Below are 15,097 nucleotides of genomic sequence, written 5' to 3' on the forward strand. Positions count from 1 at the left end.
TGTTTTAAAGAAGGGAAGTAGGACATAGAGAGAGAGAGAGAGAGAGATCATTCTCTGTGGTTTTTAGATTGAAATTGAAATCGCACTTATACTCTCCCACAAACATTATTATTCATACCTTTGGAAATGTCATGGCACATCAGAAAGAAATGATTCAGCAATACAAGCTATTCAAATAGTTTTAATGTATAGTGACGAATTTATTTTGGATCCTCACCCAGGGACATGTACAGTCTGGATGTTGGACTCGTAGTAAAACCCTTAACTTGGCACGGATCATCTGTTGTTGCGACGTGGCAATTGTTGCAGCATATTGTGTGATTCATGTAATTGGATTTTCTTTCCGGGGCTTTGGATGTCTCATGCACATGTCACATTTCGAGAGAAGTGACACAATTTCGGATAATTGATTTCATCTCCCGAAGTGGCTCTCGGCCCTGATGGGGGGGGAAGTCGCCGGAAAAAGAAAACAGAGCAGAGCAAAAGTTCTTCAAACACAGTGATTCAATCCGGCCGGAGGCTCGATTACAGTTCAAACAGCCGCTATAAGGACAGAAAGGTAGAGCGACACACAGAGAGAGATGACGGTCCTCTCCATCACACAGTGAACCCAGTGCTGTTCCTCACTGGTCATTCTTTTTTCCCCCCCCCTTGACTGAGGTTGCAGAGTATTGAAGCCCACAGGTTGTTTTTGTTATACACTTCACATACCTGCAGCACCACACACTCGTATCACTGGAAGGTTTATTGCTGCTCTGAAGTACAGATCACAAGCTTGAGATGAGGAGGGGGGGGGAGTAGATGGACAGGTATGTGTGATTGTCTGCATTGCACTTCAAAGGTGGTTTGACACATGCGAGCCTTATGCAGCCGTAAAGGAACGGACTCCAACGCTCCAAAGATAAGACTTGGCACCGTAATTTGAGAGGCTGTCTGAAACCGCTTCAGGCTGCTTCCCCCTCCGAAAAATGCCCAGCGTCTGGCCACCGGCCAGCACGTCTGTTGCGTCTCTGCTGTGTCCTCTGCGTCGCGAAAGCAAACAACATATTTGATGTGTCATTCTGTCTTATTCAAGGGTGCAATCTTAGATTTACACGACAGGTTTTCGGCGAATGAGTTCACTCCGAACCCGACGACCCACTTACCATTTCAAGATGCGAGAAGGGAGAGATTTAAAGACACTTCAAACGTTTCGAACACAGATCATGGAATACGTGTCAGGTGTTTTCGCTTGTCATGGCGTGACCTTGGACGACCGCCACCGCAAAGTGCCTGGAAAAAAAAAACATCCGAGTAAATCATATTAACGAGAGACCCTGATCTACATTATTCACAACAGTCGTATCTCTGTCCTTTCAGCCCTTGGAACGTGGTCGGCCACTCGTTAGAACATTTGACAATAGCCAGATAAACAAAATAATTAAATTAATCGAAAAACATAATCGGCTATCCCTAATGTTTGAAGTCTGGGTGAGTTATCAGTCTGTGTGTGTGTGTGTGTAATTGGAGCGTCTGTGTGTGTTCATTGCCATTAGATTACCTGCTACACAGTCTGACCCGAGATATCCTGGGTTCTGCAGCTCTTTGATACAGACGAGGCTATCCCTCATTTGTCCTCGCTCTACCAACCTGCTTCTGAAGATAAGAGGCAACAACATCGTTTCCATCCCTGTTGACACACAAAGAACGACGATGCCACACAGAGGGAGAATCTTCACCGTAGTTTTCCTTTTTTTGTTGTTGCACCGCCGTTGACCGGATACCCTTTCTCAGCGCTGCGTTTACTTTTCTTTCTCCAAGGTTTCACAGCTGTGTGTCTTTTTCTATCAACCTTTTAAAAGTCATTCAGGGCTAATGGTACCTGTAATCTAAAGCACTGCAGTTACTTATCGTTACGTCTGGGCCCTTCTCAAGGATTGCTCTTCTCCTTTTTCGAGATTGCAGATAGTTGGGGGTTAGTTTTTCACACAGCTCGTGATCTGGTGTTTTGCTCTTGTGATATATGCCGTGAGGATTTGGGTTTATTCAGCCCAACTTGGGTCATTTCCTCTTTCCAGACAGCAGGAAGTTGTGCTCTGTTGTGGTCGATCACACTTTGTGTTGGCGAGTACAGGCAGATATCAAAGAGTTTTGTTTTTTTACAACGTAACTGGAGTTTGAGCGTATTACAACAGAAATAAAGCAGTTTGTGGAAAAAGTTCAGACTATTAGGACGTTTCAAACTCTTTTTCGAGTCAATAGATTTGGTTTTCAACTTCTGGAACTTAATTTTGTCACGAAACAATATTACAGAAGTGCTTGCTGGTCAGAATTGTATCTGGTTCAAAACAATATCGTCCTATTGGATATTATGTGCCGAAACAATGAGAGATGCCCATAGAATGTGATATATGCTATTAATATTTTCGCTTTTATACAGGCGGCTCTGGGTGAGATCAAAGCCTTTGAGATGGATAGTGCAACCTGAGCCGGCAGGCAGATGTGTGGCCAACTTAGCCGAATGAAGCCAAACTGTTGAGGAGTGCTGTAATCTCTGGCGATAGGCGGACTGTTCCGACGTGGATGCTCGACACGGGGGAGTCTATAAAGAAACAGCCATGAATCTAAACACCATCAATCACACTACCTGCAAATTCTCCTTTTCCGAAGTTTTTTAATGTCAATTAAATTGTAATATTTCTGTTTTCGTACTCCTTAGATGTCGTCATCGGGCAAAATGAGCCTGACCAAAGTATCCAAACTGAAATCCAGCTTCAGGCTCCTCCGTGACACTCTGGAGAGGTATGTTTCTATGTTAAAACAGATCATATTTGTGTATGTCATATTTTGCCGGCGTCCGCAAAGATGCCGAGGATACAGAAAAGTGGAGAAGTGGAAATCGTCGAAGGCCAACCGAATGAAGTTTCCTTGAAGATGACTTCATTATCAGATCTAGTTGTGACTCATAATCTTAAGGAAAAGTGTGGAAGTGGCATCTGTGACAAGCCACTGGCTTTCGAAGAGACATTTTGATTGGGGTCACTTCTCACTCACTTACTTGTGCCAAATTTCTAATATGAGCCAACTGAAGCAGTATCAAGCACCGCAACTGAATGTAATAGGCTGAGAGTCAATCAAAAACATACTTCTTTTTGAGCTTCATCAAATCCTTAATGGAACACTGATTCTCAAAATTGCCACCGAGGGACATAATAGAGTCCAATTAACTTTTGAGACCCCAATTTCTTACATCTTTGTGTAATTTCTGTGTAATAAGAGGTAACAATGTGAATCTGCACAGTACATTTAATTGACTCTGGACTACGATGTATATCGAGGAAGTCAGCGGCTTCTATATCTTTACGTGCATATTATACCACATCTTTTTGTGAATAATCTGATTAAAGATGATTAGATTATTTGTTGTTGAATGCCATTTAACTAAGGTTAATATGGATTTAATTTATAGTTACTGGTTTGTTCCTGGAGACTGAGATCTAACAAGTGGTTCTTGAAAAGCAGAGGGGTACTGTCGTGTTCTCGTGTAGAAATAATGACATCAAATCGTCAGTCTACTATTTTAATAAGGACATTTTAGTCAGAATGAAGTCGGGAGAAAGTTTCTGGATACCACTACGATCCTTGTTTCATCCCGTAGCACTCAGGAGTCTGAGATCCACCTTTTGGGAGAGGCAAAGAGGTTCCGTGCTGAGCTGGAGAGGCTGCAGGCTGAGGTGGAGAGAGCAGAGGACGAGGGCTCCTCTGTGGAGCCTGAAAGTGAGGTCAATGAACTGAGGCAACAACTCCTCCAGGCGTACAATGAACTGAAAGCTTCTGAGGACAGAGAGGACAAGACACGGCACCAACTGAAACGGTGAGCTGTGTGTGTATTATAAATACAGTATATGCACGTTATTATTGCAATCACTCATGCCGTATGTTCAATGTTTAGTCAGATATTGAACTTAATGACAAACGCATCTTACAAACTCCGCAAATTTGTCTGCAACTTGGTCTCACACCCACACACACACACACACACACACACACACGCTCACAGATGATTCACACCACTGACTAGAAACCCAAGAGACAGAGGAGAGGAGAGATAAAACGCAGAAGCGAAACGGTATGGTAGGACACACCGCATACATGCATGGAAACACACACACACACACACACACCCGCAGACACGCACAGTAAGTAACTAGAGACCAAACACTGAGGTGAGGTACATGAAGCAACATCTTCACAAGTTGTCCTGGACTTTAGAGGGAAGTGAAGGTGAAAGAGTACAAGACACACGAATAATAAAGGTAGTGTGGATGTGTGTGTGTGTGTGTGTGTGTGTGTGCGTGCGTGTGCGTGTGCGTGTGCATGTCCGTGTGTGTTTTGCTAAACCTGGAGTATATCTTCTGTGCCACTGAAAGCTTTCATTGTTCTAAGAAGAAAAAGTTCTGTCGCTGTGGGGGACTCCCTCTTATTGCCGTTCCCTTCAATGTTGTTTCTGTTAAATGTTTTAAAGATTCACGTCACGGGGGAAAAAGTGATGTACACAGTGAACGACACAAATTGGAGGTTAAAGTGGATTTGTTTATGTTTGCTGTGCATGTAACTGGTTTACTTGCCTTTTGTTCTCCGCACTGATTCGCTCTTTGACGTCAGTGCCGGAGTCTGTTTCTGTTTCTCTCCTCTAATCCGCTCCCTCGTCTCCCACGGGTCTCTTTTCTCATCGCAACCGATCTTCCTCTTTTTCTGCCGCAGGTTTCTCTTCCCCCCCCCCCCCCCCCCCCACCCCTTCTCACTCAACACCACTCTCGTGGCTCCGAAGGGTCAAACACACCCACAGAAATGGAAAATAACACGCTCACTCGAGGATCTCCCACTTATCTGTACACAAACTCTACTTTTCGAGGGCCAACGGGAAGTCACTGGGACATTGCTAAGCAACACGGTAACACGCACGAGTGGCTCCCAAACATTTGATATTTTGATCCCTGAAAACATTAAAAAAACATGTCTACATGTGACCCCTCGTCACAGAGGAAACTTTTCTTCTTGGAATAACATTTCAGTTGAAATAAAAATTATGAAGGCAACGGAAATTCCGGGTAATAGGCAGTAGGCGAGTCACTCTGCCCTGCAGGCAAGTTATAGCTTGTTTTTTAATGTATGAATTGAAAGTAGTCGAACTGTACACTACGTAAGCAGTTGAAATGTCAGTTGAAGGATTGGCAATAAAATCCCTTCAAGTATCAGTTTGTGTGGCATTGTAAGCTTTGTGACATTTGCATTAAAGTCTAAGCACCGGGGATACAGGGACTGACGCGTGAGATCGGAAAATAGTCGAAGTGTCAGTAAGTGATTTGGCTCACAGATGTGTCCTGGAATGTCAGAGGGAGAGAGATAGATAAGTGAGTGAAACTCTAATCCTAATCCTTCTTTATCTCGCCTGCATTGCATTTGAACCTGGATGGCATTAAATAAAGCGCTCACGGCTCATATTCTCAACCACTGTATTGCAAAGATATGATCCGTGGGATACGGCGACGTTCGGTGCAGAGCACACACACTGAGGCACAGAGTTGAAGGCACAGTGGTAATTGAAATATTAAATGAAAACCACTTCCAGAGCATTCTCAGAGGATGCTTTAAAAGACATGATTAGACACTGAGCGTGCATATTATTTGCGGCGGCGTCTGGCGGTGAGCTCTCTTGTCCTCTTCCTCGTCTGCTTCGTCTTCTTCTCTTTTTGCCCCGTCTTTCATTCCCTCCACTTCAACTTCCTTCCTGACTTTTTTTCTTTCTTTCTTTCTTTCTTTCCCCCTGTCTTGTCCAAATGGCCAGCGGTCTGCATATGACGAGCAGATGCTCAACATGTAAATATGCCTTTTTTTAAATCCTTGCTTCCTTTATCTTTAGCCAAACAGACGCACAGGAATTCACCACCTTTTTTTTTCCAGGCACATATTTCAGCATTCATGCAGCTTTCTCTCTCTCTCGATGAGTTCATATCCAATACATCAAGTTGTCAGGAAGATTGATATCATTTACTGTGTGAAACATGTAGCGGTGCACTATGGGCTGCTGTAAGATGTTTCACAATAACAATGATTATTTCATTTAAACTTGAATCAACTGTGATGAAAGATTCACAGTAATTGTGTTTTTATATGAACATTTATACTATGCAGGGTACTTTATTTAAGATTTTTTGTGTTCATGTATGAGAAAGCTTGTGAATATACTGACTCTGTTATACATTATGTGTGTCCAAGGAATGGCACGTACACGTTATTCACTCACTAATGGTTAAAATGTTTCATTGCAGCTTACGTAAAAGTTTTGACAGCCACTGCTTCATCTTTAGTTTTCTCTTTCAATTAAGAGGAATGTAGCTTGACATTTAGTTAACTGGGAACTGCACACCGGTGTATTTATAGAAAAAATGTTAATACCCGTTTCTCTCATTGCATCCCTTTTTCTGTTTAAACAGGAACTGAAACATGTCATTTGTTTCTAATTTATGTCCTCTCCCCCTAACCCCACCTCACCCCTCTGCAGGCTCTGGGAAGAGAAGCAGTATCTGGAGAAGGAGAATGAGATTCAGCCGAAACCTGCAGTAAGTACATCATTGCACCATCCAGGTGTAGTTTATTACTACGGCAACAACGGTCTGCAGAGAGAATAGATATGAGTTTTACTTCCAGCCTCCGTCCAGGCTCAGTGCCTCGATGGGAGGACCTGCCATTCGACTGTTTTGAGGCCATTTGAAGCTGACATTTTTAATTGTACAATCTCCCAATCAGACAAAATGACAGTATAGAAGTTTCTAAGAGCTTTAATGCTTGTTATGGCTGAAGAGAGGTTTTTAATTTAGTTTTTGCTGGTAATCATCCACAAATGCGACTGATGCAGCAAAACGCATAACAATATTCAGATGTCAGATCCCAAAAATAGGCTAGTGTCTGGACTCTTCCTGTATATATATCTTTGTGTTGCTCCAATCCAACACAAAGAGATACAGTATATACATGTCAGAAACCTAACACTGTCTTATAATATACATGATTATCTGCATATTGTATTAAAAGCAACACATAAACAAAAGAGTAATTTACATATCATACTAGAACCCCAGTATCTTCTTGATGCATATACTCTGTATTATGCTGTCAAGTTTATTAATACTGTATGACTTGTATCAGAAGTCTCCCACAATGCAGTGCACTTTGAGCAAGAAAAGCGACCGTCGCTGTTTATTCACTGCCACTTAACGTCTTTAGAATCCTAACATGAGGCTCTGAGTCTCGAGGAGCATTACATTACAATTATATAATCATCAAAATCGTGTTCCCTCTGCCGCTTACGGCAAAAGAAGGTGCAAAATCATGATGCTGAGATTTTTCTTCCCCCAGACCTCCCGCTGACTATTTGTGATACTTGTGTCCCCACAATTGTGGAAACACAACCTACGCCCTTGGCTTGTTGAATCAATTCCTCAGCTTTAATTAACTTTGGGATTTGTAATACTTTTGGGGGTTCTGTTATGGAACTACTGTTTAATTACTGAAAACAAAAAAACACAACTTTTTGAAATATACTACAAGTCTGCCTTCCTGCATCTGGATGGTATCTTTCCCATTGTTATTAAAAACTACAATGCCCTTGAGCAACCTTTAAGGGACAGAACAGAAAGAAAGAAGACAGACATACCCGTGTGTCCTTGTGTGAGGGTTGCAGTAAGAGTTGCATTTTAAAGCTTCGAAAAATAGATTTTTTTTTTTACTCTCCGGGGAGCCGGTATTGCAGTAAACCAGTTGCAGCATTTTGACTGCTCAAAATGAATTATTGAGTGGCAGAATTCTGCGAGCAAAAGCAATGCATTACCACGGTGGACACGCACAGCACCAGGCCTCACGAGCAAATCCCAAAATGTAAATCCCAAGTGTGTAAATGCAAAGATTTCCTCAGTTTATTTTAATAGCAGAAGCTGCTGCCTTTACTAGCACCGTTTGGGCAATTTATTCTCGTGTTGTTAAAACAATACGCTATATTGGGGCGATTACATTAAGTGTGATATTAATTCTATGACAAATAGGAACGTGTCAAGCATTATTAATAAGCTATGCGTTTCATTACAGATTCCTCACATATATTTCTATTTGTTTTGCTGTATTTAGATGAATACTGCAGAAAAAAACTAGAAACTAGCTTTAAAGTGCATTCAATTCATTTAGTTGAATAAAAAGCAGCTGGTTAGTTGTTTACGTTCATGCTTTTGGACATCAAACTAGAACTATTCACAGCACTGAAAAGGAGATTTACAGCTGAAACATCAGAAGGACTTGGCGATATCTTTCGTCACATGAAAGCACAAATCCATGTTCAGAGCAAAAGCTGTTGGAATGGACTATGTTATGTGCAATCTATGTTATGTACAAGCCTGTAGCCTGCGCTCAATTAAACTCTCATCATAGACCTGATATTATTGATATGTGATCTAATGTCCATCTTGCTGCTGGGTCCTCCAGGAGCTGGAGAGCAGAACAAAGACCCTGCAGGACAAATATGAGGATCTGAAGAAAGATGTTTACCAGAGACAACAGGAAGTCAGGTATTTTTCTCACGTTGCCCTGCAGATTTGTACATAGTCACTAACATCGTTCGTGGCGCTCTTCACAACATCGTCTTTTTGCGCGTCCGTCTTTTAAGTTTCATTCAGCGTTTTCATGTTGTCCATTTCAATAACAAGAAGCAGTGCAGCTGAATGTTTTAGTGGGTGTCAATCACGATTATTCAGATAACTCGGGTTCCTTTCTGTGTGTATCTGTCCCTCACTCCACGCACAGAAGTCTGACAGAAGATGTGGAAACCCATGAAATGGAGATATTGAAAGAGCAGAAAGAGCTGGAAGACGAGACGCAGAGCATCGAGCTCAAAGAGGTCTGTGTTTAATACTCTGTGTGCGTGTGTGTGTGTGTGTGTTTGTTAGTGGACACAGTTTACAACATACCATTAATGTGTTTGTCTCTAACAAGGCTGAGAAAGCCCGGCTGATCAGCATCCCCAACCAGATTTTTAAGGAGATGGAAAGGAAACGCTCTAAGAAGGAGTAAGTACATGTCGCCCCTTAATATTCTTGATACGTTTAGGAATACAAATGAGCCAGTGAGGGTGCTTCAGTGAGACAACACTGGGAAGAAGAGACAGCAGTCATAATTAAAAAAGTAAGTCACTTCCTGTCAGTTGACTCAAATCCTTCTATAATCTAGCTCCTTCCCTTCATCTCCTGTACACAAAAGAGCTGTAATGTTCCACTTGGAGAGGGCAATTGTGTTTGCCCAGTGTAAACTTCAGAAATGTAACAGATGAAACAAACTGAAGCTGAATATCATTTACTTTCCTGCAGGATGCATCACGTTCCCTGGTTTGTCCTGTTTCTGTTTCCCCTCTCTAACATATCTTTACAGCCACTCTTTTTGATGCTTTGCAACTCCGCTAAAAGGTTTGTTTCAGTCCATGAGGAACTGGAAAAAATAAAACTATTTTAGTCGAATTCTTCTTGACAATTTAAAAGTGTCAATCCCTCTAATCATTTTTGTATTTTTGTCCGACAAGCATCGGACATCATTATTTTTTTTTCATTCAAGTGCAGGCGCATTCAAAATCCCCTTCATCACCAGAGAAGGATTCCTCTGGCACACTGCAGTCTCTTTTATGCTAATTTCAAATTAATATTTGGCTTGCAAGTGATGCGTTGGAACTCCCTGTTTGAGCTGGGACTTGTAATTTGAAATTCACAAAGCTGAAGGGTACTTGGGGGTGCATATTAAATAATTGATAAGATATGCAAGCGAAGAGTAATAAACTTCTCTTGGTCTTACACTTGCCCTCCTAAACACACTAGATCTGCCAGGAAGAAGATGGAAGCACTAAATACAGAGGTAACACAAGCGGAGCAGCACGTGAAGGAGGTGGACGAGCGAAACCGATCTCTGAGGTCGAAGAAGAAGGAGCTGAATGGGGAGCTGGAGGGTCTCAGGGCCCAAATAGATGCCAGTCAGAAGGAATGCCGACAGCTGTTGAAAGAGCAGGAAGTCAGCAGAGAGGATGAGGCTGAACTCGTGGGCAACAGGTACAAACGCCTCACACCGTGCAGCCACGGAGCTTTAGTGTTGCAAGAGAGGCTTCCGCTGTGTCTCTTCACGCACATCGTTGTGTTTCCACCGCCAGAGGAATCCTGGAGATGAAGTTGCAGAGCGTCATGTGCGACAGGAAGCACCTGTACGAGAGCCACTCCGTGCGGCTCAAGGAGACGAATAGGTACGGACCGATGTCGAGCTGAGCTCCATCGCACACGTGAACTAGAACGGGCACTCGGTAGAGCGCATACCGTCGCATATCACAAGATTGGGCATTGAATTATGAACATTTTGGCATTAGTTGCATGCCAATTGGATATGGTAAAAAGAAGATTTTTACCTTTTCATGACCTTGACCTTTGACCCGATCGATCCCAAAATCGAATCAAATGGTCCCGGGATAATAACCAATCATCCCACCAAATTTCATGCGATTCAAGAAGATTTTGAACTTTTTCATGACCTTGACCTTTGACCCGATCGATCCCAAAATCTAAGCAAATGGTCCCCGGATAATAACCAATCATCCCACCAAATTTCATGCGATTCGGTTTAATACTTTTTGAGTTATGCGAATAACACGCACGCACGCATACAAATACACGGCGATCAAAACATTACCTTCCGCATTTTCAATGCATAACATGAATAACACCTACGCCGGTAAACCTAAAATAAACAGTAAATATGTGTGTTCGTTCATATGTTTTGGACATTCAGGCGGAGAGCTTGTGCTTTTAGTTTCCAGTGGGGCTGTACTCTTCACGGACCTTTTCTCTGCATATTAATATGAACATAATGAGCCAAATTTTCACTTTTTTCAGTCAAAGCCTTATGGAAATGATAAATATTTCAAATGTGCCTGTGTGTCTCATCAGGCAATTTCAAGCCCTCAAGAGGACGGAGCAGGCGTTGACCATGGCCAGCGAGCAGCTGGAGCACACGCAGTCGGTCTCCAAGGACTTACAGGCACAGGTGACCTGCACATTGTTACTTTCAATTGTTATTGAGGAAATAATCTGCTCAGATTTGAAGCAATTGGAGTATTCATGAGTAATCTGGCATTTTAGTTAAACAGTTAACCTCACAATGTTAAAACACACTCTTCCTGGTTCGAGGCATTATGTTTTTACGGGTTTTGGCAGAAACGCAGGTGTGGGAAACATTGTAGTGTAGATGTCACGGTGCCAGTAATCAGCACATTAAATCTCCATTACACCAGAAGCATCTTTTCTTTTTTTTCTTCAACGTCCTGTAATTTTACTGATGCGCACAGTTTTGAAGGAGAAATAAGAGAGAAGAGGAGGAGAGGGAGAGTCATGGGAAATGCGTCAGCAAATATCACGGGTACATAACAATATGAAAGGAAATCCCAACGACACTTCAGGGAATGCATTGAGGAGACATTGAAAACAAAGCAGTTTTACAACAATGCATTAATGTACTTCAAACCTGCCAATAATGACTCTTCATTTGATTTGGATTCGACGGCGTTTGACCAATACATTTGACAAATCTTTCTCAAATAGAATGTGACTGGTGGCTTTGATATTTCCACAAGGTTGTAATCTAGAGTTTACAACGCATGATATCTGATATGGTTATACAATTATGATAAATAACCCTCTGGCATGACATGCTGTGATATCAGCGAAGCATTTTAGAGATGGAGAGAAAAGACCTCCTGCAGAAGGCTAATAGTTTACTATTAGAGATGGAGAGAAATGATGCTTGCCCTGAGTCACTGCCTGAACTAATGTAGCCGTGAGGCTAGCACACGGGGGCGGCTAAGCTTTGAGCAACATTTTGTCTCCATCGTTAAAAAGATAATGTCTCTCTTTTTGATAAGTAAGTTGCTTTGAAATATACAGAAGTCAGTTGCCAATGCTGGAATGGCAATGTTGCCTGCAGGATGTTCTGCTGTTGAATTTGGCTTCCATCAAAGAGATGTGCATGAGCCACATCTCCTGTCCAGGACTAGATTCCCCAGCACCTGAACACAGAGCAAAGAGGAGCCCCTGAAATCTCCTGTTTTCTCCGACCACTTGAATTACAATATTCTGAAAGGTCATTGTGGAATTCTTTCCCCAATGACGGCAGAAATACACTGCCTGCCCCGGCTTTGAACTTACTAATTCAGTCGGCTTCTTCCTCTCCGAGGGACGAACTCCTTTTAAATATGAAGTAGTGTAGCTCTTAACACTCAACAGGAGTCCTGGCAACCCTGCACAGAGGGGCAATCCCAACGCCTGGAGACATTCATTTTTAATTCGTCAAGTGTCATTGCATTCAACGGCTATCAAAAAGACCTCAGACAGCCTCTGATATATGGTATTAATTATTTTACAATCAATGTTTAATGTGGGATAAAATATGCACTGACTGAATTTGATTTTGAGTTTTGTAATTTCGCACTGGACCGTGGTCTTTTCTTCCTCAGTATGCAAAGTCTGATGGACTCATGTACAACCAGGGAAGTGAATGATAACACATGTGTGTATCTTTTTACTCAGATTCACGGTCTGACATTTACAACATGTCCGCTCTGCTCGCACACACACTATTATTTGAACAGACTTTTGATACTGATTTGAATTTCTAGCTCGATGCTGTTTCCAAAGATGCCGGTATTCATCAGAGGATGGAGCTCCAGAAAGATGTGGATGCTCTCAGAGTCAGCTTTGAAAAGCAGGTGGGTCAGCGAGCATGCGTGGGAGGACACATTATCATCAGCGGCTGTAAAATGTAATGCAATTTACTGCAGTAGCCCTCATAACCAAAATATCTTTGTCGAGCCTGCAATGAAACTGATAGCAAAGTGTTGTTTCTACTCAGTTATGTGTATATATACATCTTAAGAGTTTAAAGGCAAAACATATTTTTCCCATAGCATTTCTATCTTGTCCTGTCACGTAGTTAGGCAAAAACTTTAACGATCCATTTGGGGAAAGGTATGAACTTTACACAGAGAAGTTCAATATCCATCAAAACTGTTTCTGATTCTTCCTTGTAGTAAAGGACTTTTAATCCACTCTGCGGTCCAATTCTGCTGTCAGAAACCCTTCCATTGCACTCAAATTGATGGATTTTTCCACGGAAAACAATGTTAAATGTGTTCTCACCCAGCTATCAGATGCTGAGGAGGAGAGCCAGAAGATGCAGCAGTACGGTATGATTCAAGGGCTGCTGAGGGAGTCAAACTGCCTCCGACAAGAACTCCATAACCTCAGATGTCTGACCCAGATCAAAGTGGAAGAGAGGGGCCAGAAGCACCGGGAACTGGTTCGAGCTGAGGTGCAATACAAACACAAACACACGCGCACACACACACACAAACAAACACACACACACTATTTAATTTCAATCAGGTTTTCATTTCATTATTAGTGCCCTTAAATAACCTTCGCAGACACCAGCATATGTATTTCACCTCAACACATCAAAGGGAAACTAAAAGCAGGTTCATATATTATGAAAGAATGTGATCGAAAAATGACAAAAACACAATTTTAAAGAGTGAATATGTCTCTACTTTCCTTACAATATTACTGTCACTATGATGTGATCATTTCAACATGATTTGAAAAGAGAGAGAGGGACTAGGCAATTTTAGTTCTGCGAAATTGAAGAGTCTAACTGGGGGACATTTTCTGTCGGAAATAACTCTTGCTGCGCTATTTTTCCCATCTACTGAATTCAAAACGAGCTACTTTTCTAAAACAGTATGCCTGGTACAATTTAACCAGGACAGCTCGGCCCGCTGCTTTTGTTTATGTCTTCAAAGTGTCGGGAAAATGAGATCTATACTGAGAAATGTACACTCACAAATCTGATTTGAAGGTTGAAGTTTGTGAGCACAACACACACACACACACACACACGCACAGACTCGTAAACACGCCCACACAGAAGTGATGATACTGTGGTTTTACCTGTGTAACTCTATCCACAGCAGCTGAACCAGCACATCCAGCAGGAGCTGCGAGAAAAGGACCTCATCATCATGGACCACGGCAAGCTGAACACGATGCTGCAGCGCAGGTGTCACTGTTGTTTTCTCTTCTCGTTTCCATGTCCGACACACAGAGCTACAAGACGATTGCAACTCAGAATGACCCCAGAAAGTGTCTGAACAACTAGAAAGTGTGTGTGTGTGTGTGTGTGTGTGTGTCTCAGTGGTGCCTGTCTGTGTCTCATTTGATGAAGCGTGTTCCTGCATCCAGGGCCAACTAGCACCTGCACAATGTCTACATGGTGTTTACCAATTCAATTCCTAGAGTATATTGATGGGACTGAAAATGTAATCCCTGGTTATTTGTTTGGCTCCTCTGATCTGTGCAACAGCTGGGATCACAATTAATTCAAACATCTGCACATGTTGTCATGGTAGAAAGACCTAACTACTTATTAGTCATCCTTCAGTGTTCAGAAACAGTCTGAGGCATTTACGCACCACCCAGAACAACAGCCGACTCTCAGTCTGATATGGATCCGCCCTTCAAACTAGTCGAGCAAAAACAAGGCAGGAAGATAATAAAATATTGTGTTACGTTACAATGTTGTGTTACATGTTGCACAGATATTGCTGCTTTTCTGTTTTTATGGGCTTCAGGTCTCGGCGTGCTTAAAAATAAAAGTTAGTCAATGTGGACAACAATGTGACTTAATAATAATCATCCTGGCGCCATCTTAATATCACTTAGCGTCATACCATCTCATCTAAAGTATGATGAATATACACAAAAGTCCCATTTCTCTTCATCACGAATGATCAGCGAGTCACATTATGACAGATTTAAAGTTTCTCGATGCGAGGCTCGAGCTGTTTGGGGTTCGGTGCTTTGCTCAAGAGACACACTGGCACCTCTCCAGCTGCCAGTCCGCAGTCCATACACGGGGTTGAACCGGTGACCCTCGGGTCCCCAAGGACTGAGCCACTGCTGCCCTGAGTGAGTTGAGTTGGCCTTTGACA

The 15,097-nt window shown here is 42.3% G+C and overlaps 1 protein-coding gene and 1 long non-coding RNA gene across 4 annotated transcripts in view; one reads left to right on the forward strand and one right to left on the reverse strand.

Moving 5' to 3' along the window:
* Positions 1-15,097, forward strand: part of ccdc146 (coiled-coil domain containing 146) — a 42,167-nt gene that overhangs the window by 12,729 nt on the left and 14,341 nt on the right. For 2 of the 3 annotated variants that reach the window (XM_056424674.1, XM_056424675.1), the window contains exons 2-13: positions 2,420-2,781; positions 3,638-3,853; positions 6,545-6,602; positions 8,515-8,597; positions 8,833-8,926; positions 9,022-9,095; positions 9,891-10,118; positions 10,217-10,306; positions 11,004-11,100; positions 12,728-12,817; positions 13,252-13,419; positions 14,078-14,166. In XM_056424674.1, the coding sequence (XP_056280649.1) occupies positions 2,699-2,781; positions 3,638-3,853; positions 6,545-6,602; positions 8,515-8,597; positions 8,833-8,926; positions 9,022-9,095; positions 9,891-10,118; positions 10,217-10,306; positions 11,004-11,100; positions 12,728-12,817; positions 13,252-13,419; positions 14,078-14,166 (1,370 nt within the window). In that variant the 5' untranslated portion in view covers positions 2,420-2,698. The remainder of the gene's footprint in view (positions 1-2,419; positions 2,782-3,637; positions 3,854-6,544; positions 6,603-8,514; positions 8,598-8,832; positions 8,927-9,021; positions 9,096-9,890; positions 10,119-10,216; positions 10,307-11,003; positions 11,101-12,727; positions 12,818-13,251; positions 13,420-14,077; positions 14,167-15,097) is intronic. The other variant, XM_056424672.1, reaches the window with a different exon arrangement.
* Positions 205-1,959, reverse strand: LOC130200413 (uncharacterized). Its single transcript, XR_008833009.1, has 3 exons — positions 1,541-1,959; positions 1,146-1,272; positions 205-1,022 (listed from the first exon to the last, which is right to left on the reverse strand). It is a non-coding gene; the product is annotated as an uncharacterized LOC130200413 (long non-coding RNA).

Source organism: Pseudoliparis swirei, chromosome 10, assembly GCF_029220125.1.
Source record: "Pseudoliparis swirei isolate HS2019 ecotype Mariana Trench chromosome 10, NWPU_hadal_v1, whole genome shotgun sequence".
Classification (NCBI taxonomy): Eukaryota; Metazoa; Chordata; class Actinopteri; order Perciformes; family Liparidae; genus Pseudoliparis; species Pseudoliparis swirei.